Genomic DNA, 24,492 nt, shown 5'->3' on the forward strand with positions numbered 1-24,492 from the left:
TTAAATGTGTTAATGACATAGAATCTTATTTTAGAACTAGAATAATCCTTAACATTTGCAACACAAAAAAAGCAGTTACAAGCACAGGCTTTGGAGTCAGATGACCTGGATTAAGACCCTGACTTTAAATTTATTAGCTGTGTGACCTTAGGCAATTACAAAACCTCCTGCACCTCAATATTTTCTTCTGAATAAGGATAACTGTACAAATAAATATTTTAATAATACTACAGACAGCAAAAATAAGCAAGTGGGACTATATTAAACTAAAAACCTTCTGCACAGCAACGGAAGTCATCAACAAAATAAAAAGACAACCTACTGAATGGGAGAAAATATTTGCAAATCATATATCTGATAAGGGGTTAATATCCAAAATATATAAAGAACTAATACAAATCAATAGCAAAACACAAACAAACAAACAGTATGATTAAAAAATGGGCAGAGGATGTGAATAGATTTTTTCCAAAGATTATCAACAGGCATATGAAAAGATGTTCAGTATCATTAACCATCAGGGAAATGCGAGTCAAAACCATGATGAGATATCACCTCATACCTGTTAGAATGTCTATTATCAAAAAGACAAAAAATAACAAGTGCTGGGGAACTTGTGGCAAAAAAGGAACACTTGTGCACTGTTATAGGAAAGTAAACTGGTGCAGCCACTACCTTGTCTATCCTGGAGCTTCGAGTTCTGTGACCGTACCGGAACTGGTACCAGCTGGGGGTCCAGATGTGTGGATGGGCTGACTCTGTTCTTTTCCATACACTCCTTCCCCATTGCCAGATGTGCACCTGGGGTTACGTATCTGTTCCTGTCCTATGCTTTTCTTAACCACTCTCTTAAATTTCCAACTACAGTAGTGAAAGAAGCAGAACAGGCCTAAGTGTGAAGAGTCCACAAATGAAAATGGAGTGATTTTGTTTGTGTTACAGAAGAGAATGAAGTGGGATCAGGGAGGCAGCAGGGACTGTTTCCACTAGAGAGGGCCATTGACAGCTCTCTCGTGGTAAGAATGTGTGGACAAAGGCACAGAGGCAGGAAGAAGATAGCTAATTTATCCATAAATAAATAAATATGGCTGGCAAGGAGATCTGTCAAGGATAGTAGTGCAATCTAGAGGTACGAAGGAGGGAGAAAAACTAGTTATTGAAGGGCCTTGAATCCAGACCATGGCGTTCAGCCTTTATTCTGAAGACAATTGAACTGCCAATAAAGGTTTCTGTTAAAAGTTGAGTTTGGGAAAGATTGGTCATTTAGGTGTGCAGTTAGGGATGAAAAAGAGCTGACCTTTGTAAGCAAAATACAATGGGAGAGAATGATAAGATTTATATCCATTCGAGGTCTTGTTTATGATAAATGTGATAAATGAGAGGGAAAAATGTATTACGGAAGCTTATATGAGTAAGTGCCTTATAAAAGCATTCAGGTAAATTTGGGAAATACCAGAGTACACAGAACTACCTGATAATTCCAATACTAGACTTTTCAGATTCCTTAGGGCATATAAATTATAACATTACCCACGTGTTGATCACTGAACACATTTTACATTTTTCCCATGAGTCGCCTATTACTGACTTCTGGAGCCACAGTTCCAAAGAATGTGGTTTGAGAAATGCTGAGTTATTTGTTAACCAAGCTGCAGCGTTTTTATTAGTAGTTTCTAGTCCAGCCTTGGGTTATCAATCTCAGACCTTGTATAAGCATATTTGAATTCAACTTAATATTTTTGTTTCAGAACCATAAATTACTAGGTTACTGAAATTAACTTAGATGATAATGTTGTAAGAACACTTCATAAAAGTAGGTAGTAATCGCAACTGACATGAACACACGTATACAGTATATGCATGTACACATGTGTACATGTATGCGTTTATTTATGTATATGTGTATATGTGTGTTTGTATTCTTTATAATCCATTTAATTCCACAAAAAGCGATAGTTATTACTTTATGCCTACTTTATGGGGAACATATTAAATAGTAGAACAGTAGGAAAAAAGTATCTTGCTAACAGTTTTCAGAGTCTTTGCTAACAGAGCAAAAACAATGTACTACTCGCCATCAAAAGGGGTGGTTTGTACTTGCCTTAATTTTACTGTGACTTTGTCAGCAAAATGCACAATTGTAATAAGCAGAATTGTAAAAGTCTGCCACTAGTTTACCTTCATTACCCCTCCAGAAGATGGGTTTTAAATAGCAGTATACACCATCTAAAACAAGGGTTTGCAACAAGTTTAATTCAGGATACAAAAATGTTTTTCTTGGCCAGAGAAAATATTGACCTCATTTTCAAGTAAGCAAAGAATCGATAATTTATTTATCTACTTTTTGCACACAAGAAAGTCAAACTATCATCAGTTTCCTGAGAAAGCCTATCATTATAAAACTTTCCCTCCCTCTGAAAACAAAAACAAAAACCCAACACTGCCTTATTTCTTATGTTTCAGCAAAATTCAGGGCTGTTTCTTCACAGGCACGCGATGTTGCTTTTTTGGCATCTGTGCTTATACTCATGGAGTCACCTCTGCCAGGAATGTTCTCTCCTTCTGTCTTAGTTCATTTGGGTTGCTGCAACAAAACACCACAGACTGGGTGGCTTATGAACAGAAATTTATTGCTTATGGCTCTGGAGCCTGGAAGGCTGAGAGCAGGATGCCACCATGGTTGGGGGATGGTCCTCTTCTGGGGCGCAGACTTCTCATCGTGTCCTCACATGGTGGATCTCTGTGGGGTCTCTTTTATAAGAGCACTAATCCCATTCATGAGGGCTTCACCCTCCTGATCTAATCACCTCTCACCCACTCACTCCCCAACCTCCTAACCTTGGAGGTTAGGTTTCAACATATGAATTTGGGGGGGACACATTCCGATCATAGCACCATCACACCGGTTTTTTTTTTTTTTTTTTTTTTTGCGGTACGCGGGCCTCTCACTGTTGTGGCCTCTCCCGTTGCGGAGCACAGGCTCCGGAGGCGCAGGCTCAGCGGCCATGGCTCACGGGCCCAGCCGCTCCGCGGCATGTGGGATCTTCCCGGACCCGGGCACGAACCCGTGTCCCCTGCATCGGCAGGTGGATTCTCAACCACTGTGCCATCAGGGAAGCCCCACACCCTCTTTTTTGTGGCACCTCTTTGTCCTCATTCTTGTGTAGCTCATCTTGAGAACATTCCCTGAAGCAAATGCAGGGGCCCCCAAAATGAGTTATTAATTGAACTGGTTTGGAGAACTTTGCTCCCTCTGCCCCTTACTCCAAGATGACCACCTTCCTGCCAAACCCTTTGGTCAGATAGGCTTAGTTCTCTGATAAACACAAAGAGCACTAGAGCTTCATTATCACCATCAGTAGCCCCTAAATGCGGCTGCATATCCTGCTATAAGATTCTGATTCTGTAAGACAGCAGTGGGGTGCAGGAACAAAATGTTTCCTGTGGCCCGTGAGGCCTTGTAAACCTGTTTCCTGCTTAACTTGACCTCATGTGGGAATCCAGAACCTGGACAAGCCCTAAGTGGTCAGAAGCGAGACCATGAGGTCCCAGCTATGCCAGTTGTCACTGTGGGCTGTTAGCTCTCTAAAATTCCAAAATATTTTCTAATGTTTCAGAACATTAGAAACATGTGATATTCTACATGAATAAATTAATAGAGAACTGTAACAATTACCCTGCAAATAGTGACCTGAACAGTTTCCTCACCCCTTTGGCATTTATACCCTCTGATGTTTGTCAACAGTGGTCATGCTGCCTCTTCAATGCCATCTGATCAAGCTGCATGTAGGTTAGTCTCCCCTCTTCAAACTAGTCCTCCAGCCAGTTAAATCATTTCCCTTATTTTCTGTTCCTTTGGCCAATTTGTTCATTTCTGGGAAAACTAGCACCACATTATTCTAGCTGCAAACTCAGTTGTATTTTAATTAATATTTATTGAGTGCTAACTGGGTGCTTGGCCCCACATGAGGAACTGAAAAGGGCTCCAGTTGCCATTGATTTATGTGGGGACCCACATGGCCTCCAGCAGCCATGTTCTCCACAGTCTCAAATTCCCACTGTGATATTTATCTCTTTCTTTTTTTTTAAATTTAATTTATATTTTTATACAGCAGGTTCTTATTAGTTATCCATTTTATACATATTAGTATGTATGTGTCAACCCCAATCTCCCAATTCATCACACCACCACTCACCACCCCCAGCTGCTTTCCCTCCTTGATGTCCATACGTTTGTTCTCTACATCTGTGTCTCAATTTCTGCCTTGCAAACTGGTTCATCTGTACCATTTTTCTAGGTTCCACATACATGCTTTAATATACGATATTTGTTTTCCTCTTCTGACTTACTTCACCCTGTATGAGAGTCTCTAGATCCATCCACATCTCTACAAATGACCCAATTTCGTTCCTTTTTATGGCTGAGTAATATTCCATTGTATATATGTACCACTTCATTTTTATCCATTTGTCTGTCAATGGGCATTTAGGTTGCTTCCATGACCTGGCTATTGTAAATAGTGCTGCAATGAACAATGGGGTGCAGGTGTCTTTTTGAAATATGGTTTTCTCTGGGTATATGCCCAGTAGTGGGATTGCTGGATCATATGGTAATTCTATTTTTAGTTTTTTAAGGAACTTCCATACTGTTCTCCAGAGTGGCTATATCAATTTACATTCCCACCAACAGTGCAAGAGGGTTCCCTTATCTCCATACCCTCTTCAGCATTTGTTGTTTGTAGATTTTCTGATGATGCCCATTCTAACTGGTGTGAGGTGATATCTCATTGTAGTTTTGATTTGCATTTCTCTAATAATTACTGATGTTGAGCAAGTTTTCATGTGCTTCTTGGCCTTCTGTATGTCTTCTTTGGAGAAATATCTATTTAGGTCTTCTGCCCATTTTTGGATTGGGTTGTTTGTTTTTTTTTAATATTGAGCTGCATGAGCTGTTTATATATTTTGGAAATTAATCCTTTGTCCATTGATTCGTTTGCAAATATTTTCTCCCATTCTGAGGGTTGTTTTTTCATCTTGTATGTAGTTTCCTTTGTTTTGAAAAAGATTTTAAGTTTCATTAGGTCCCACTTGTTTATTTATTTTTTTTATTTCCATTCCTCTAGGAGTTGGATCAAAAAAGATCTTGCTGTGACTTATGTCAAAGAGTGTTCTTCCTATGTTTTCCTCTAAGAGTTTTATAGTGTCCGGTCTTACACTTAGGTCTCTAGTCAATTTTGAGTTTATTTTTGTGTATGGTGTTAGGGAGTGTTCTAATTTCATTCTTTTACATGTAGCTGTCCAGTTTTCCCAGCACCATTTATTGAAGAGACTGTCTTTTCTCCATTGTATATCCTTGCCTCCTTTGTCATAGATTAGTTAACCATAGGTGCGTGGGTTTATCTCTGGGCTTCCTATCCTGTTCCATTGATCTATATTTCTGTTTTTGTGTCAGTACCATATTGTCTTGATTACTGTAGCTTTGTAGTATAGTCTGAAGTCAGGGAGTCTGATTCCTCCAGCTTCATTTTTTTCCCTCAAGACTGTTCTGGCTATTCGGGATCTTTTGTATCTCCATACAAATTTTAAGATATTTTGTTCTAGTTCTGTAAAAAATGCTATTGGTAACTTGATAGGGATTGCATTGAATCTGTAGATTGCTTTGGGTAATATAGTCATTTTCACAATATTGATTCTTCCAGTCCAAGAACACGGTATATCTCTTCATCTGTTTGTATCATCTTTAATTTCTTTCATCAGTGTCTTATAGTGTTCTGCATGCAGTTCGTCTCCCTAGGTAAGTTTATTCCTAGGCATTTTATTCTTTTTGTTGCAATGGTAAATGGGAGTGCTTCCTTAATTTCTCTTTCAGATTTTTCATCATTAGTATATAGGAATGCGAGAGATTTTTGTGCATTAATTTTGTATACTGCAACGTTACCAAATTCATTGATTAGTTCCAGTAGATTTCTGTTGGCATCTTTAGGATTCTCTATGTATAGTATCATGTCATCTGCAAAGAGTGACAGCTTTACTTCTTCTTTTCCTATTTGGCTTCCTTTTACTTCTTTTTATTCTCTGGTTGCCACAGCTAGGACTTCCAAAACTATGTTGAATAATAGTGGTGAGAGTGGACATCCTTGTCTTGCTCCTGATCTTAGAGGAAAGGTTGTCAGTTTTTCACCATTGAGAATGAGGTTTGCTGTGGGTTTCTCTATATGGCCTTTATTATGTTGAGGTAGGATCCCACTATGCCCACTTTCAGGAGAGTTTTTTTCATAAATGGGTGTTGAATTTTGTCAGAGGTTTTTCTGCATGTATTGAGATGATCATATGGTTTTTATTCTTCAATTTGTTAATATGGTGTATCACATTGATTGATTTGCATATAATTGAAGAACCCTTGCATCCTTGGGATAAATCCCACTCGATTATGGTGTATGATCCTTTTAATGTGTTGTTGGATTCTGTTTGCTAGTATTTTGTTTAGGATTTTTGCATCTACATTCAGTGATATTGGTCTGTAATTTTCTTTTTTTGTATTATCTTTGTCTGACTTTGGTATCAGGGTAATCGTGGCCTCATAGAATCACTTTGGGAGGGTTCCTTCCTATGCAAATTTTTGGAAGAGTTTGAGAAGGATGGATGTTAGCTCTTCTCTAAATGTTTGATAGAATTCACCTGTGAAGCCATCTGGTCCTGGACTTTTGTTTGTTGGAAGATTTTTAATCACAGTTTCAATGTCATTACTTGTAATTTGTCTGTTCATATTTTCCATTTGTTCCTGGCTCAGTCTTTGAAGGCTATACCTTTCTAAGAATTTGTCCATTTCTTCCAGGTTGTCCATTTTATAGGCATAGAGTTGCTTGTAGTAGTGTTTTAGGATACTTTGTATTTCTGTGGTGTCTGTTGTAACTTCTTTTTCATTTCTAATTTTATTGATTTGAGTCTTCTCCCTCTTTTTCTTGATGAGTCTGGCTAATGGTTTATCAATTTTGTTTATCTTCTCAAAGCACCAGCTTTTAGTTTTATTGATCTTTGCTATTGTTTTCTTTGTTTCTATTTCATATATTTCTGTTCTGATTTTTATGATTTCTTTCCTTCTGCTAAAATTGGGTTTTGTTTGTTCTTCTTTCTCTAGTTCATTAAGGTGTAAGGTTAGATTTTTTATTTGAGATTTTTCTTGTTTCTTGAGGTGGCTTGTATTGCTATAAACTTCCTCTTAGAACTGCTTTTGCTTCACCCCATAGGTCTTGGATCGTCGTGTTTTCATTGTCATTTATCTCTAGGTTTTTTTTTTGTGGTACGTGGGCCTCTCACTGTTGTGGCCTTTCCTGTTGCGGAGCACAGGCTCTGGATGCGCAGGCTCAGCAGCCATGGGTCACGGGCCCAGCCGCTCCGCAGCATGTGGGATCATCCCAGAACGGGGCACAAAGCTGTGTCTCCTGCATTGGCAGGCGGACTCTCAACCACTGAGCCACCAGGGAAGCCCCTCTCTAGGTATTTTTGATTTCGTCTTTGATTTCTTCAGTTATCTCTTGGTTATTTAGTAAGGTATTGTTTAGCCTCCATGTGTTTGTGTTTTTTACGTTTTTTTTCCCTGTAATTGATTTCTAATCTTATAGTGTTGTGGTCAGAAAAGATGCTTGATACGATTTCAATTTTCCTTAATTTACTGAGGCTTGATTTGTGACCCACGATGTGATCTAACCTGGAGAATGTTCCATTCACACTTGAGAAGGAAGTGTAATCTGCTGTTTTTGGATGGAATGTCCTATAAATATCAATTAAATCTATCTGGTCTATTATTTCATTTAAAGCTTGTGTTTCCTTATTAATATTTTGTTTGGATGATCTGTCCATTGGTGTAAGTGAGGTGTTACAGTCCCCCACTATTATTGTGTTATTGTCGATTTCCTCTTTTATAGCTGTTAGCAATTGCCTTATGTATTGAGGTGCTCCTATGTTGGGTGCATATATAATTGTTATATATTCTTCTTGGATTGATCCCTTGATCATTATGTAGTGTCCTTCCTTGTCTGTTGTAACATTATTTTAAAGTCTATTTTATCTGATATGAGTATTGCTACTCCAGTTTTCTTTTGATTTCCATTTGCATGGAATATCTTTTTCCATCTCCTCACCTTCAGTCTGTATGTGTCCCTAGGTCTGAAGTGGGTCTCTTGTAGGCAGCATATAGATGGGCCTTGTTTTTGTATCCATTCAGCAAGCCTGTGTCTTTTGCTTGGAGCATTTAATCCATTCACGTTTAAGGTAATTATCTATATGTATGTTCCTACTACCATTTTCTTAATTGCTTTCGGTTTGTTTTTGTAGGTCCTTTTCTTCTTTTGTGTTTCCCACTTAGCATTTGCTGTAGAGTTGGTTTGGTGGTACTGAATTCTCTTAGCTTTTGCTTCTCCATAAAGCTTTTGATTTCTCCATTGAATCTGAATGAGATCCTTGCTGGGTAGAGTAATCTTTGTTGTAGGTTCTTCCCTTTTGTTACTTTAAATATAGCATGCCACTCCCTTCTGGCTTGTAGAGTTTCTGGTGAGAAATCAGCTGTTAACCTTATGGGACTTCCCTTGTCTGTTATTTGTCATTTTCCTCTTGCTGCTTTCAATAATTTTTCTTTGTCTTTAATTTTTACCAATTTGATTACTATGTGTCTCAGTGTGTTTCTCCTTGGGTTTATCCTATATGGGACTCTTTGCACTTCCTGGAGTTGTGTAGCTATTTCCTTTCCCATGTTAGGGACGTTTTTGACTATAATCTCTTCAAATATTTTCTCTGGTCCTTTCTCTCTCTCTTCTCCTACTGGGACCCCTATAATGCGAATGCTGTTGCCTTTAATATTGTCCCATAGGTCTCTTAGGCTATCGTTATTTCTTTTCATTCTTTCTTCTTTATTCTGTTCTGCAGCCATGAATTCCACCATTCTGTCTTCCAGGTCACTTATCCATTCTTCTGCCACAGTTATTCTGGTATTGATTCTTTCTAGCGTGTTTTTCACTTCAGTTATTATATTGTTCATCTCAGTTTGTTTGTTATTTAATTCTTCTAGGTCTTTGTTAAACATTTCTTGCATCTTCTTTTTCTTTGCCTCCATTCTTTTTCCGAGGTCCTGGATCATCTTCAGTATCATTATTCTGATTTCTTTTTCTGGAAGCTTGCCTATCTCCACTTCATTTAGTTGTTTTGGGGGTTTTTATCTTGTTCCTTCATCTGGTACACAGCCCTCTGCCTTTTCATCTTGTCTATCTTTCTGTGAATGTGGTTTTTGTTCCACAGCCTGCAGGATTATGATTCTTCTCACTTCTGCTGTCTCCCTTCTAGTGGATGAGGCTATCTATGAGGCTTGTGCAAGTTTCCTGATGGGAGGGACTGGTGGTGGGTTTAGCTGGCTGTTGCTCTGGTGGGCAGAGCTCAGTAAAACTTTAATCCACTTGTCTGCTAATGGGTGGGGCTGGGTTCCCTCCCTGTTGGTTGTTTGGCCTGATGCGACCCAACACTGGAGCATACCTGGGCTCTTTGTTGGGGCTAATGGCAGACTCTGGGAGGGCTCATGCCAAGGAGTACTTCCCAGAACTTCTGCTGCCAGTGTCCTTGTCCTCACAGTGAGACACAGCCACCCCCTGCCTCTGCAGGAGACCCTCCAACACTAGTAGGTAGGTCTGGTTCAGTCTCCTATGGGGTCACTGCTCCTTCCCCTGAGTCCCGACATGCACACTACTTTTGGAGTCTCTGTTTTCCCCAGTCCTGTCAAAGCCCTGCAATCACATCAGACTAGCCTTCAAAGTCTGATTCTATAGGAATTCCTCCTCCCATTGCTGGACCCCCAGGTTGGGAAGCCTGACATGTGGCTCAGAACCTTCACTGCAGTGGCTGTACTTCTGTTTTATAAGTGTTCTCCAGTTTGTGCATCATCCACCTAGCAGGTATGGGATTTGATTGTATTGTGATTGCGCCCCTCCTACCATCTCATTGTGGCTTCTCCTTTGTCTTTGGATGTGGGGTATCTTTTTTGGTGAGTTCGTGTCTTCCTGTCAATGATTGTTCAGCAGTTTGTTGATTCCAGTGCTCTTGCAAGAGGGAGTGAGAGCACATCCTTCTACTCCGCCATCTTGAACCAATCTCAATTTATCCCTTTCTTGACAGTGGAATACAGAACTCCAACACAAGAACATTAAGAACTACGAGCAGATAATCCTTCTCTTATTCATCAGAAGTTTTCTCCACATTCAAATATTATTTTTATTATAGTAAAATAGGCAATTGTATTGTCTTGATCTTGAGGAGTTCTCATAGACTGCCCATGTATAATCTTGAAGAATTTTCAAAAATGTTATCTGAATCTGAAAGTTCCAAAAGCAAAAGACCACAGTACTTTGGTCCTACATCTGTTCTTCTATGGATGGAAAAGTGAGATGGGAAGAAACAGTTTCTATATTCGTCTGACTCAGTTTCCCCAGTATGACTGAGAACAGACTGACCAGGGACAGGTTTGAGCAAACACAACTTTATTTTTTCGCTTTGGAGCAAGGGTATAGACACACATACAGAACAAAGACCCTTTGCTCATTCAATCCCCTCCCATTCCATAAAAATGGCTGTAATGTTCTTTCATGGCAGACACATTCTTTTATAATATTATCAAATACATCATTAACACTTCTAAAATATATGGTGTCTACCATCTAGAAGTCTCCAGATTTTGCTCATGTCTTTCATATAAACTACAAAGCATTCCCCATTTGTCCAATATATCTACTTCCATGAAAACATCACAGACATGTTTTCAAGAATTACTTATAAGGGAACTACTTCAATGGGTATCATTTCTATTCTTGTCTGCTGTCTTCTGGCCTGTTCCACTTTGAAGAGGAAAAAAAAAGATACATTAACACATTAAAGGGTAGGCACCTTAGGTCAGGCTGGCCTGTCTTTTGCCAAAATAAATCATTAACTACTAAGGTAAGTATCCAACCCTATCACAATTGCAGGGGTAAGGAGGCGTCCACCATTAATTTTCTAAAGTTTTGTATTTTTTTTTTCTGTGTATTTCTAGAGTAAGAAATGTGAAAATAGGCACACTTCCCAGGAAGACAAGTTAGAGAAGCCAGGCCATGGGACAAGGACCCAGCTGATACAAGGAGGAAGCTGAATGGCCAGTCTCAAGCCATCCTCCACTTAACCAGCTCTCACTCTCTCCAGATACAGGCCCTTGAACATGCTTTGTCCTCCTGTTCTTTGCAACTATCCTTCAACCCACAAAGTTGAGAACACTCAGAGGGAAGAGAGATTTCTGCTATAATACAGTACATACATTACTTCAAAAAAACCAAAACCAAAACCAAAACCAAAATCCTGTTTTGAAAATTACACATAAAAATTAGTAGGATTCATGGGCCAGAGGGAGAAGGGTTGGGGCTTCAAACCTTAATCAAGTTTATAACTAGAGCATGAAAAAAATGTATGTCAGAGGGAATACTTCCGACTTCCCAGCAAAGGCGGAGATTGTCACAGGGGATGTCTAACAATATATAAAAAGAAGAATGGAGATGCTGGCAACTTTTAGAGGATGGTGGACAAGGCAAACGGAAGCAAGCCCTGCAGCAGTGGGTCTGCCATTCAGGTGTGCCTGGGTGAGCTGAGCACTGGAAGAGCCAGTGCTCAAGGTTGGGATGAACCTTTCTGGCACAGTCGACCCAGAAGCAGGAAACTCATTTCTAATTTTATCAAAATACAGCCAAAAAGGCCTCTGCTGCCCCGCCTATGCAGCAGCTAAACTAAGCAAACCAAGCCCTCCTTTCCTCTGTAAGGTTGTAGCTCTCTTCCCATTTTTCCTGGCTCCTCTTGCCTGGGTAACAGCCCCCTGAACTAACTTGACTTTGGCACTCTTCTGACATCATTCCCTATTCATCAATCATGGATGAGCCAATTCCTGTTACAGAGGCATTCTTTGTAGTTGAATGAACTCTACAGACATGGGACTTCCTTGGTGGTCCAGTGGTTAAGAATCTGCCTTCCAATGCACGGGACGCGGGTTCGATCCCTGGTCGGAGAACTAAGATCCCACATGCCGCAGGGCAACCAAGTCCAAGCGCCACAACGAAAGATCCCACATGCCACAGCTAAGACCTGACGCAGTCAAAAAATTAATTAATTAATTAAAAACTCTACAGACGTGCTTCAGCACCATGGAGGATGAGGATGGACACCCAGACCAGGGTCACTGTGTGGACAGCTGTGGTACACACTGAGGATAAGGGAGGCAGGAGAATACAGATTTTTTTTTAAACTTTTTTATTACACAGTAAAGAATACAACAATACCTGAATCATACTTTAAAGATTCACAGGTTGACAGACCATACATTACAGTCCAACTAAGGAAAAAAAAGATAAACAAGAAACCACAGTTCAGACATAGTAGACTTAAAAGCTCAAGAGTATGCTGACAAAAGCATGATGCCTAGACCCCGCCCCCCAGTGTTAGTCTACCGTTAACTTGTGGTACATGTCTGAATTAAGTATTGCACAACAACTTTAATTTTTCACAATAATGTCGCAGAACCCAAAATAATATTTTAAAAAATTACTTCAAATCTGCATTTCAACAGTCTCCAATTTTTTTCTGTCCCTTGAGGAATTCGGACAACATGGAGTCGCTTTCTTTCCCTAAGTATTCCAGACGTAGGCATGCTTTGCATTAGTAAACCAGCCTTGAAATTTTTAAATCCCCAAGACATGCACCTACACATTTAAAAAAAAAAAAAAAAAAGTTAAGGATTAAAAAAAAAGACAGGTGGCCCTGTCACACACAGTCTCCTGACAGAGAAAAAGAGAAAAAGAGTCAGAGACAGAGATAAGAGATAGAGGACGCCCTATTCCTATCAGCGACCACCATTCAATTCTATCCAATGAAGATAACTTTTTTTTTTAAATGTGTTATACCTACAAATTATACTCTCACATAGCCTGTATATAAGTGACAAGCAAAAAAGGAAAGTAACAAAAGTTTTCTTTTCTTTCTCTTCTTTAGGTTTATGAGGTCTGCATTGTTACCAAGAAGTGATATGGTTTGCAGCTGTATGAGCTTAACTTTTGGTATCCTGGTTCTTTTGTGCCCATTTGGTTTGACTAGACCAGTTTTTGTTAGCTACTGGTGCAATATACATGCTGTCAGAGGTAGAGTGAAACTTTTTGCCACTGAGGAGAATGTAGCAAAACAGGAGGAGAGGAAGAGGAGGAGGAAGAGGGGAAGGAGGAAGAGGAATCAGAGATAGAGCTCAGAGTTAGGGATTTTTTGTATTTGTTTTCACTCAGGGTGCCCTGAATTAAAAGTAATGAGACGTACTGTACTAATCCTTATTTTACACACTAGTGTTAAGAATAACAGTGCTGTTTCACATACATCACAGCTTCTAGAGATAAAGACGTGTGGGTATGACATACCTCATTTTTGGGATTATTTAACCCTTCGTAGCCTAGAACATATAATAGCTCTGTAAGAAAGGACTGTCCAGTGTCACAAGCAGACTAGAAAGCAGAGTGAGGTCAAAGGATTCTGGGAGCACCATGATAAAATATAACCCATTCAGAGCCTGGTTATGTGCTTTCATCTCACTTTAAGCAGGTGTGCTGGCAGATGGACTTCCAACATGCAGATAGATGTATTTGCTCATCAGAAGTTTCTAAACTAAAAAGCCATTTAAAAATAAACATACCACCCAAACAAAATTAAAGTCAACTTGTATGTGAAAATACAGGGGAAAATGCAAAAAAATGTTAGGTTTAAGAGATTTAAGATTACCTATATGCAGATACTTAAAAGCCATTTAAAACTGTATCCAAGGCTATATTTAAAAACAAAACAAAACCAAAGCTAATGGACCATTTCAGATTTTTAAATCAATGCCTGGTATGTGTATGTATGAGGAGAAGTGTCTTCCCAGCCTTGAAAACTTTGGTTGTCTACACAGCCTGCAGCACTGCTGACTTTCCCTAAAGCACATAACCACATTCTGGGCTACTGTTTTCAAAACTAACAAGTAGTTCTGGTCTGGACCCTGGACGACGAAGGGTTAATGGATTCACACTATACCTTGCTGAACATGTTTAACCTGCTGATCATTTTGGAAAGTAGTACTGGTGCTTTTCAAAATTCCGATTTTGGTCCATCAGATCAGTCTTTGGCTGACTTCCCTTTTTTTAAGAATACTGTATAACCTGGCATTCAGCAGTGTTAAAGCTGTCAGTCTACACCTCAGCATTTGGAGCTCTAATGATTTATCTTTTTTTTTTTTTTTGTAAAATTAGAAATACTTAAACAACCTTACAGCAATACGCATGCACTGTCTTTTTTTTTAAAGTAGGATATCTTGTTATTTTTTAAAGTCCCTAATAATGATTTTTCAATGAAAAAAAGAAAAAAGAAAAATTCCACTACTACTCTATGCTACAGCTAAACTTGGTGAAATGGCTCTAGCATATTTAAAAAGAGTTTGCTCAAAAAAAAAAAAAAAAAAGCATGCCTAGGGAGTCATTGTGACAGTGCAAAATACATTTATGTACATCCCTCTTACAAAAACACCAATATGTTAGCATTCCGTGAAGCATGCTGGTTTTCAGGAAAAAAAAAAATTCTATAAGAGAATGAAATAGCAGCTCCGAAAGATAGCCTTTTTCTTTCTTTTCTTGAGGACAACCAAAAAAAGTCTTTTTTTTCCTTTTTTCTTTTTTTTTTTTTGAACTACTAGAGAAATACCACTAATACATACAGATATAAAAGCAGCATAGAAAGATACAGGTTTCTCACCAACTAGGAATAAAGAGACTAAATGTGGGCACGTGGTTAAACTACAACGCGTCTTCACAGTCGTCCAGCACGTTTACAAGAAAAACACCATTGGGAAACCTCACAGGACAGAAGTGTTTTAACACCAAGAGAACTACTAGTTTTTAATTAAAAATCCAAACAGGGTGGGGTTGAAAAAATTTAGAAAGGGGCTGGAGCTGGAGCCATCATTTTTAAAAATTATTTTTCAATATAAAATGAATGAGCTGGAATAGACCCAATGTCTTGCTCTGTGGAACCTTGAAAAAGTGAAGAAACGTTGAGGGCTGTTTAGGGCAGCTGGCTGGTGTCAAAGCTGCCAGGATGCTAACAACTGCAGGCTGAGTCTCTTACTTCTGTGTGTGTGTGTATATATATATAAAGGAGCCTTTTATGTTATGGCATTTTTTTCTTGCTGCTGTATTCACATATCCCACTGCAAATCATCTTTCATTTTTCCTTCTGTTGACCTGGATATTATTTCTTTTCAGAAACAGGAAAAAAACCGAACATCTGTGTCTCCTTCCAATATGCTACACATCTGCGCGTTTTGTGGCGGGTCTTCAAAGTTCAGTTAGCAACCCACGGACGCCATTCATCTTCTTGTTAAAATGTCTACTGCTGTAGCCAATGCTCATGCCCTTGAGGGTTTTCCTCTTTTTTTCCATTATTGTATATAAAGAACATTGTGACTTTTAATGTTAGCATTTTTGCTTTCAACAGCAATTAGCAATCTCTTGGTTTGCTGTTTGGTAAAGCATCGGTTAATGAGGTCATCTAGTTTAAAATCCCAGCTACTGGAAAATAACAAGGAGGAGGTCAAATCTATCATTTCATGTTATATTTTCTGCTCTCTTTTCAGTTCTCTAAGGAAAAGAAATCTTTGTTATCCACAGTAAGTCATTACGACCCGTTACTGGCCCTCTGTTTTACTAACGCCTCAAGATACAGTTAGGTTCTCTCTTGCTGAAGTACTGAACCAGGATAGTCCATCTATAAACAAACAAACAAACAAAAAACAACTTTGAGCATCTGAGGATGAGGAATTGGTTTCACGTTGGTTGTGTTGTCTTTCCTCTGACAGTTCTGAGTGCACATCTAGCGAGGGGTTGTCTCTATGGTGGAAGGGGTCCCCGGGGTGGTCGACCTCGGGGTGGCTGCTGGTGGTGTGTCCATTGGGCTCCCGGCCCCGCTGTTGGGCGTGACGGAGGAGCTGACAGCAGGCGTATCCCCCTGCTGCTGGGCTTGCAGGGTCTGTCCACAGATGTGGTGGTGCTTCTCCCAGTCTTTGTGCTGGCAAAACGAGCCACAGTATCGGGCTGTGTTACAGCCGCTGCAGGTTTCACTCGCTTTACGGCCACAATTCCAGCAACTCTATTGGAGAAGGCAGAAGAAAGTGAAATCCCAAATTATTACATTGACCAGGCTAAGGTCCAAGGAAATATGCTAGGCAGCACTACCCCCTTATTTTTCAGAACTATAAGAATGAAAAATCCAGGTGTGTATGTGTACACACACTAAACACCCTGATGATGCAGGTTTTGGTGTAACTGCCCAGACTTTTCTGCCAAAAACTATTAGGACAAAAACTAGACAAACTGGTTGAGGCTCTTTTCCATTTGTACTATAAAACCCCTTCCCTTTAGGTTTAGTTATCTTCACATCTAAATTTTCTGTTCACCCATACTAACAACTGCGACATCTAAATTTTCTCCTTTCTAATACGACTACCACCATGGAAAGACTCAAAGATAGCACTCCTGGCAGAAGCTTCTTCCTTCAAGACACTAACACAAAGGGACTATGAGGATGCTCTATTAGATTCAAAGGAATATAATGGACTAGATAGAGGATTCTATCCTCTGCTCTACCACAGACCAGAAAAAGTAGGGCATGTGTTTAGCTCTTCCCACTGCAATCAGTTATTCACTGTACCTGACAACCAAATGGTAGGAAAGTCTCGAAACAATCCCCTTTACTTCAGCTCCCTGGAGATTGGATCCTTGGTTTGTTTTTTCTCTGATATATTTTAAGCACCCACAACAGTGCCTGATATATATAGTAGGTGCTCAATAAATATTTGTGAAGTTTTAGGACCCTAGCAAGCCTACTGCCAATCTCCACTGGTGCTTTCCAAGAAGTGAGAAAAGCAGAAATGAGGCTGCCTCTGAGATAAAACACATTGTGAATCTGGGGACAGACATACTAGAGATGGAAGAACCCCTAAATGGGACAGATCCTGGGGAATGAGGAAGTGTCAGGGAGGAGACTAACAATGACAGTGCCCTAAGGACCCTTCCAGGAGAAGGGGGAACCTCAGGAAGCCAACTTGAAACGTTTGTGTTTCCTTCGGCAAGACCATCCCCATTGTGAAATGTTATAGCAAGTGATCTTAGTTTTTGACATTAATCCTTTTATCCTGTATCTTCCTTGGTTTTATTTTCTTGCAAAACAAACTTCCGACTGTAATCTGGTAACCCCAACCAGCTGATAGTATGTAGCTGTGTCACAGTTAAAATACCTTTTTTAAAGCCCTGATATATATGGATATTAAAAATCTCCCCACTATGTTCCCTGCAATTATTTTGCTTTCAGCATGTTGGCTGTGTGGCTTAAGGTGGGCTCATAAGCCTATTAAAAATGCCCCAGTGGAATGTCAGCCCATCACCCTGGTCTGTGTACAGCTTCACCACTGTGCAAAATATGCAAAGCAATTTTTAGCACTCATTCTAATTTGGCTAAAAACTAAAGGAGCTCCTAGAGTCTTTCAAGTGCTGGAAGCCTAAAAACTCAAGAACTACAGCTTAAAACTTTTAGAAAGAACTAAGCCCTATGTTCATATTTCTTTACCATTCCGAAATTATGGCCCATGAAGGGAAAAAAAATTAAAACTTTAAGATCACAAACTCTGGCCAGTGGAAGGTGTTTTCAGTGAACATAGCTGAAGAAATCTAGAAGCTTGATTTATATGTTAATATCATAAATAAAAATGGAATTAAAATTAATAGTACCAGAAAGTAATTTTTTTTCCTACTTCCCTTTAATTTAGCCAGGAAAATATCCCAAAAAATATGTACCTCTGATCAGAGGCTTCATTACCAAAATTAGAAGCCCTTCTTTCTCAAAATTAATTCAATCTTATTGCAAGGACAATGGTTCCACAAAGGCCTGAACAAACATGGGCCTGGCCCATCCTCCAGAGCAGCGAGGTATGACACTCATCACTCAGGAAAGTTTACTTCCTTGAGCTTTAGGCATTTAGAATAATGCCAGCTGGATCCTGGAACAAACTCAGAAATAAGTGAAATTCCTAAATAACATCAGAAAATCCCAATTAGAGAACACAGACCCAGATCCAAAACAATATTTTAAGGAAATTAAACATCTAATCTGAGTTAAGTGGCTTCTTTAGGAAATACCCTGGTGTGAGTCCTATCCCCTTTCTGGCAGAGGCACATCTTGGCAGACACAAGGCAGTAACTGCCCAGTTCTCAATGGCTCCTTCAGATTGAAATCAGATGTAGGCAACCTTCTCAATTTAAGTTGATTAAACACACAGACTAAACCAGGTAATTACAAATGCATGTGTTGGGGAATGGAAAGAGGAGACAGAATGGGGACTTCTTTATTTTTTAAAGTGTTTTCAAAGATGGGAACAATTTTACAAATAAAAAAGTGGAATTGTGCCAAATATAGAAACAGATGTTTTGGATTATGAAGCTGCTGGGAATGGAGCCTTTTTGCCTAGCATTTCTGGATTCTGACCCAGGATTCAAGGGCTCTGGTTAGTTTTACCTCCAGTCCCACTCCGAAGTTGTTCAATCCCATTCATTTACCACCCACCACTGAGACAAAAACAACCTTTGACTTTAGGAAGGTGCAACAAAGAGCAATTCAAATGAGCTGGTGGGAAAAAACCTGCATATTTTTATTGCTGTTGACATTGCATTGCCATGAATGTATAGGGAACTTTAGCTCAAGTGTTCAACCAATGGAAATCCCCAAAGTGCATATTCCTTTTTAAAAGTTCATTAGAAGACAGACATAGCAATTTCTATTAATTTCTCCTGGGTGGCTCTACCAAATTTCCTGTTAACTAATCCATACCTGTAAGACTGATGCCTGACCACTGGCACTTGGCCTCTCAACCATCACTTCTGGGAACTGTGCAATGTGCAGAATCTTATGAGTACTCTAATTTTAACCATTTTAAGTTTCTAAGCTTTCTGCCATACACAAAGGTGGAAACTGCAAATTGTGTATGATACCCAGGGGTGTAACTGTAGGGCAGGGATTAAGGTGGTCAATGGCTTAATCTAATTTTATATTTTTCAATTTGTGCTTTTCATATTCAGGCTAGTATTACCTGATAGTTGCTTCTTTCATTCATTCATTCATTCATTCATTTTTCATATAACTGAGCTTCCCTTTCAGTCCTCTAAGCAATGATGCTGGCGACTGAATTACCAAAATAGTACAGAAGTCTCGAGAATACCATTTCATAGCAAATTTCATTCCCAAAGCCCATGGCACTTTATAGTCTCCCTTTATTTGTGATAATATTATTCCCTTTTCAGCATAAGGAATGTTTTCCTCCCTATTATGGGAATCAGCAATTGGCCAAAATTAGGCTAGGACTCAGATGAAAAATAGGAGGCAGAACACAACCCTCCCTTTTCTAAATGTACTGGTGCTACCTAGGGAAATGGAAATGATGAGTTGAAGCTTTGGGTGTCAAAGCTGCATGTCAAAGATTGTTGATACTTGTTTCATATCAGCAATTCTTTTTTGTCCCTAAGAACAAAATTATTTCCTTCATCTTGTTATTTTAGATACAGAGAGAATGGTCTTTCTGTCCTACCAGCAAAATAATATCCTTTCTGGTTCTTACTGTTGGAAATTCCTTTTACCAGAAACAAAACATTTTCTCCTAAAAAGTTTCTCCAGGTCTCACACACCTATAATTCTCCAGAAAAACCTTTGCACGCAAGTGATGTTCAATGAATAAAGTAGAATGATTATAATTAAAGTTCTCAAAATGTAAATAACTTTTATAGTAAATGATTTGCCTAGATATGAAATTACATAGGTAAGGTTTGATTCACTCAGGTCCTTGCACTGCAAACCAAATACTCTTTCCAAAATGCCACGTTTTGCCTATTTCAGATCTTTCTTAGAGCCTGTTTTGGCAGGAATAAGGTTAGGAGGGCACTTCGACCCTGAAAGTACACAGAGGTTGAACCAGGAAGTTGGAACACCAAAGACAAGGTATCATGGTGTGTAATGGAAATGGCTTCCAATTTTGAGTGGCTCCAGTCACCCTTTCTTGGTTTTTCACTTCCAACTATATCACTTAGTGGATTCAGAACTACAGGCAAGTTACTTAACCTCGTAGAGTGACAGTACCTATAAAGTAGGAATCTTAACGATAGGGTTATTCAGGATTATGTCAGTGCTAACTGAAGTGTCCTGATGTTCGGTGGGTCCTGAATAAACGGCAGGAACTAACACCACCTCCTCCTCTTGGCACTGGCTGAAAGCAAATGAGACTACATACCATCTCTGCATGGCACAACCTTTACAATTAGAAAGCTCGTGGCCCTGTGCCTCCCTTGACAGGCATTGACAGCTACACAGACAGAACATGAGCTTACTTCCACTTATACGTCATTAGTGGCCAGTTACTTTTTCTCCTTCCTCGCTGCCCTCAGACCTTCTGAAGATTTAGCACTATTGACCTTTTCCCCATTCCTCCTTTTTTAAAAAAAACTTCCCTTATTGAAAGTCCCTCTAACTTTGGTTTCAAGATAATAAAATTCTGTTTCTTATACTATAACCTCTTCCTCTTCTAGTTTTTCATTTTCCCCTAAATACTTGGCAAGGAGGGAAGTTGGCATAAAGAAAAGAAATATCCTTTCCTTCCTACACTCTACCTTGGCAGTCATGGTCTTAAACCATTAGCTGTAAGAAAATGACTCTCAAACCTTCCTCCAGCCTTCATTTCTTTCCTGAGCTGCTGTCTCTTATTTTCAATTGCCTGTTCTGTAGCGCCACCAGGATGCTCCTCTGTCACCCAAGTCAGTAATCCCTAAACCTGACTCTGGTGTGGTCCTTTTCAGTCACTGGCAACGCTCAGGCCAACGACTTTGTCATCTCATTGGAAACTCCCCTGAAACCTCTCAGTGCCAAATCCTACAGACCCTGCTTCCCCCATGGTCTCCCTTCCTTTCCAATCTCACGGTTACTATTCCTTCCCTGCCCTTCCTGTTAGAATAGCTTCTTAATTGTTTTTTATTTTTTCTCTCTCTTACATACTCACACTGCTCTTTATAAGGTGACTTGTTTATAAAAGACTTCTACTCATCTTATTTGTACCTCTCAACCACCTTGCAAAGTGAGTTATAAACATTATCCCAGTTTTATAGATGAGAAAAACCAAAGTTCCAAGAGGTGAACCACTCCATGTCATTCCAGACCATCCAATACACCATGAACATCTATGGATTCAGACAGCTGGTCTTTTAATAAATGAAACAAATAAGCAAAAATCTTAGGTAACATAGAATCAGCTCATACTGTGAGAGCTCCAAATTCTTCTGGGGATCGACAGGTCTGATCAGATTGTGAGGCTTTAATGGGAGCCATGCTGGGAGACTGTGTGTAGTAACTGTGTGGTGACTACCTCCTACTGAGTCCACTTAGTCCATCCCCAGAGTCTGGGCCGCACTGCACAGGATCCACTGGGGATGGCTCTATTAATTCTAGAGGGGGTAATGAAGATGAACCTGTCAGAGTGACCTGTTCCCACTATTAGGGCTCAGCAGGTTCTGGAAACAAAGTTTAAAGGTTCAGTCAGTGTTTCTGCTTAAGTGCCACAAAACCACCCAATATAAGCGTGTGCACTTCTGCACCTATCTAGGAATAATGAATAAAGACTGTTTCAATCTGGGGGAAAATATCACTTTAGTGGCTTAAACTCGAAACTAACTATTGGAACAGCACAACTATTTGTTCTCTGTTCGAGGCTCAATTCCAGCCATGTGCTTTGATCCCCTAAGCCAGAACAAGTTACAGATCTCAAAGAAAAGCTGTGGCAGGTTCCTTTTGAAATAGTCCAAATCTAACAATATTCACTGGAAAAAAAGACTCTATATGTTTACAGATAGGAACCAGAAATGAATATAGAAAAAATTAAAATGGTTGAAGATAGCCAGATTCACTGAATTTCCTTTCTTTCGATTTATGCTAATGCTAGCATTACATTCTTGATGAAATATGTAATACACTTTAAAAGAGAAAGTACAGAAAATGTCATTTGCTTGTGTCTGCCTAAGCAGTCCAGTGTCATTCTAACGGTTAGTAATAATGATTATTAGTCTATAAACCAAAGTGAAATTAGAGAACTGGATGGGAATATCCTGAAGGAGTCGAATGTACTGCCGTGTAGCTACTAAAGAAGTGGCCTGAGAGGCAGGCACCTGGGCTGAGGATCAACATCCTGGTTTTCACATTAGACAGCATAAACTATTTAGGCCTTTGTGCTCTATCTGCCCTTTCCAATCTACAGAGGAAATCTGTCTGTCTAGTTGAATTAAATAATTGATTTGAACTTCTTAAAATGTTTTAACTTTTGTTGTTTATGCACAAAAGAAAAAAAAATGAAGAAAGGTTACCTTCACAAAAAACCGCTGGGCAGATCAAAGCCAGTAAGTTTTTAAAGGTTTAATGCTTAAGGAAGATCACCTGATGTGTACACCCCAAACTCTGCATGTCTACTGAAAAACCACAACTCTCTCCCTTCCTTGTCAGCTGGCCAATCATCAAATCCTGCCTTTTTTTTTTTTTGCGGTACGCGGGCCTGTCACTGTTGTGGCCTCTCCCGTTGCGGAGCACAGGCTCCGGACGCGCAGGCTCAGCGGCCATGGCTCACGGGCCCAGCCGCTCCGCGGCATGTGGGATCCTCCCGGACCGGGGCACGAACCTGTGTCCCCTGCATCGGCAGGTGGACTCCCAACCACTGCGCCAGCAGGGAAGCCCAAATTCTGCCCATTTTATCTCACGGGTTCAATTTTCTCCACCCCCAGCACCACTGCCAACCATCTTCATCCAACCATCTTCCTCCTCATCTGTATCCTGAAACAGATCGGTCCCTCCTTTTCATTTCCTCTCATCTCTCTCCACACTGCAGCCTGAGTGATCCTTCCAAAACACTCACCAGCCACATAGTCATCTTGTTTGCAAAGCCTAGCAAAGCTTGCCTTCCCATCTTCCCTGCAAGAAGGCACTGACGTGCGCATGGACCAAAAAAGCAGTGATGAGGCAATGTGGGGGTGGGGTGGGAGGTGGGTGGAAGGTTGCTGCTGAACAGCTCCTGATTATCCTTAAGTATCAGATGAAACAAATTTTTTTCCCAGAAGCCTTTGCACTAAACTCTACTAAGACTCATAATATAGTGATCTGACTCTTCTAATGAATTATACTGAACAAGAAGGTAGGAACCACTGTATCTTCAGTGTCTAGCGCTGTCCCCGACATAGAATAATTTGCTCTTGACAGAATAAATAAATAAATGGATATAATTTAGAGTAATATGTATCAAATAACAAACTGCCCTGGGCAGGTTGCAAACCTGATTTTTAAAAAAATGTCCATAGGGTACAGTTTTAAAATCTGTATCCAAAAATGACCTTCATGATGCTTATTTCATTGTTCTGGAACAATGTAAGGACTGACAGCATGCTGAGAGCTCCAGCGTGGATCCTGCCAACCCCTAGCTGCATGACTAGCCATGTGAGCTTCCTCACCTGCAACATGATAAAATGATTACATCTCAAGGTTCTAGCCACCGTATGAGATGAGAAAACCAAAGCTTTTAGAGGTTTAGTGGTTTTCTTGAAATCACAGAATTATAATAGATGGAGCCAGGAATTAAATGTGGCTCTCTGGCTCCCAAACCTTTCCTCCTAGCATAGTCTACTTTAAAATCCTTGAGAAATGTCACCGAAGACAAGGGTAGTGCTATTAAAGATCAGTTTTTCAAGATACCCAAAAAGAAAGAAAGAAAACAGTTACTTTAGAAGATCACTCATATCTAGGTTATTTCATCCTATCTACTATTTCTAGTTACTGCTCGATACACCATATTTTTATAATGCTCAATACCAGTGTCAAGCTCATATATTTTTCTGGATATTAGAAATAAAGGTACACAGCTTATAGATACTAAAGAAATACAGCATTATTAGCCAAATATAAAGACTTAATTCTCAATTTCTCCAAGATATTTATCTTTAGAATTTAGTGACCTATAAAATACTCTTAACATGCATAACAGCCCTAAAACGTTCATATGAAAGTGATAATGTTTTAATGATGGCAACAACTGTGCCTCACAGTATTACTAACTTGAATAGAGCAGGACAAATTCTGTCCAAAAGATGCTAATAAAATTTGTGTTTTCTTTCAAAAAACACAAAACAAAGTCTTTAAATATCTTAGCCATAAGATGCCAGTAAAATTGAATTTATGTCTAGTTTAATTCAACGATGGAAAAGTCTGCAGTTAAAGGGCAGATACACTTCCCTTTGTCCCTCTTTTCCTGAGAAACTTTCAAATGTTGAAAATCAATTGCTTTTGTCCCCTTGCTATTCATCT

The 24,492-nt window shown here is 39.5% G+C and overlaps 1 protein-coding gene across 1 annotated transcript in view; it reads right to left on the minus strand.

Annotated features, from left to right (window-relative positions):
• Positions 1–12,299: 12,299 nt before the first annotated feature.
• RUNX1T1 (RUNX1 partner transcriptional co-repressor 1) overlaps positions 12,300–24,492 on the minus strand; it is a 112,248-nt gene continuing 100,055 nt past the window's right edge. Inside the window, exon 11 of the mRNA XM_027131386.1 lies at positions 12,300–16,212. Coding sequence (XP_026987187.1) covers positions 15,937–16,212 — 276 coding nt within the window. The 3' untranslated portion in view covers positions 12,300–15,936. The remainder of the gene's footprint in view (positions 16,213–24,492) is intronic.

This window comes from Aethalodelphis obliquidens, unplaced genomic scaffold, assembly GCF_003676395.1.
Source record: "Aethalodelphis obliquidens isolate GAN/ISIS:26980383/991018 unplaced genomic scaffold, ASM367639v1 scaffold39, whole genome shotgun sequence".
Taxonomy (NCBI): domain Eukaryota; kingdom Metazoa; phylum Chordata; class Mammalia; order Artiodactyla; family Delphinidae; genus Aethalodelphis; species Aethalodelphis obliquidens.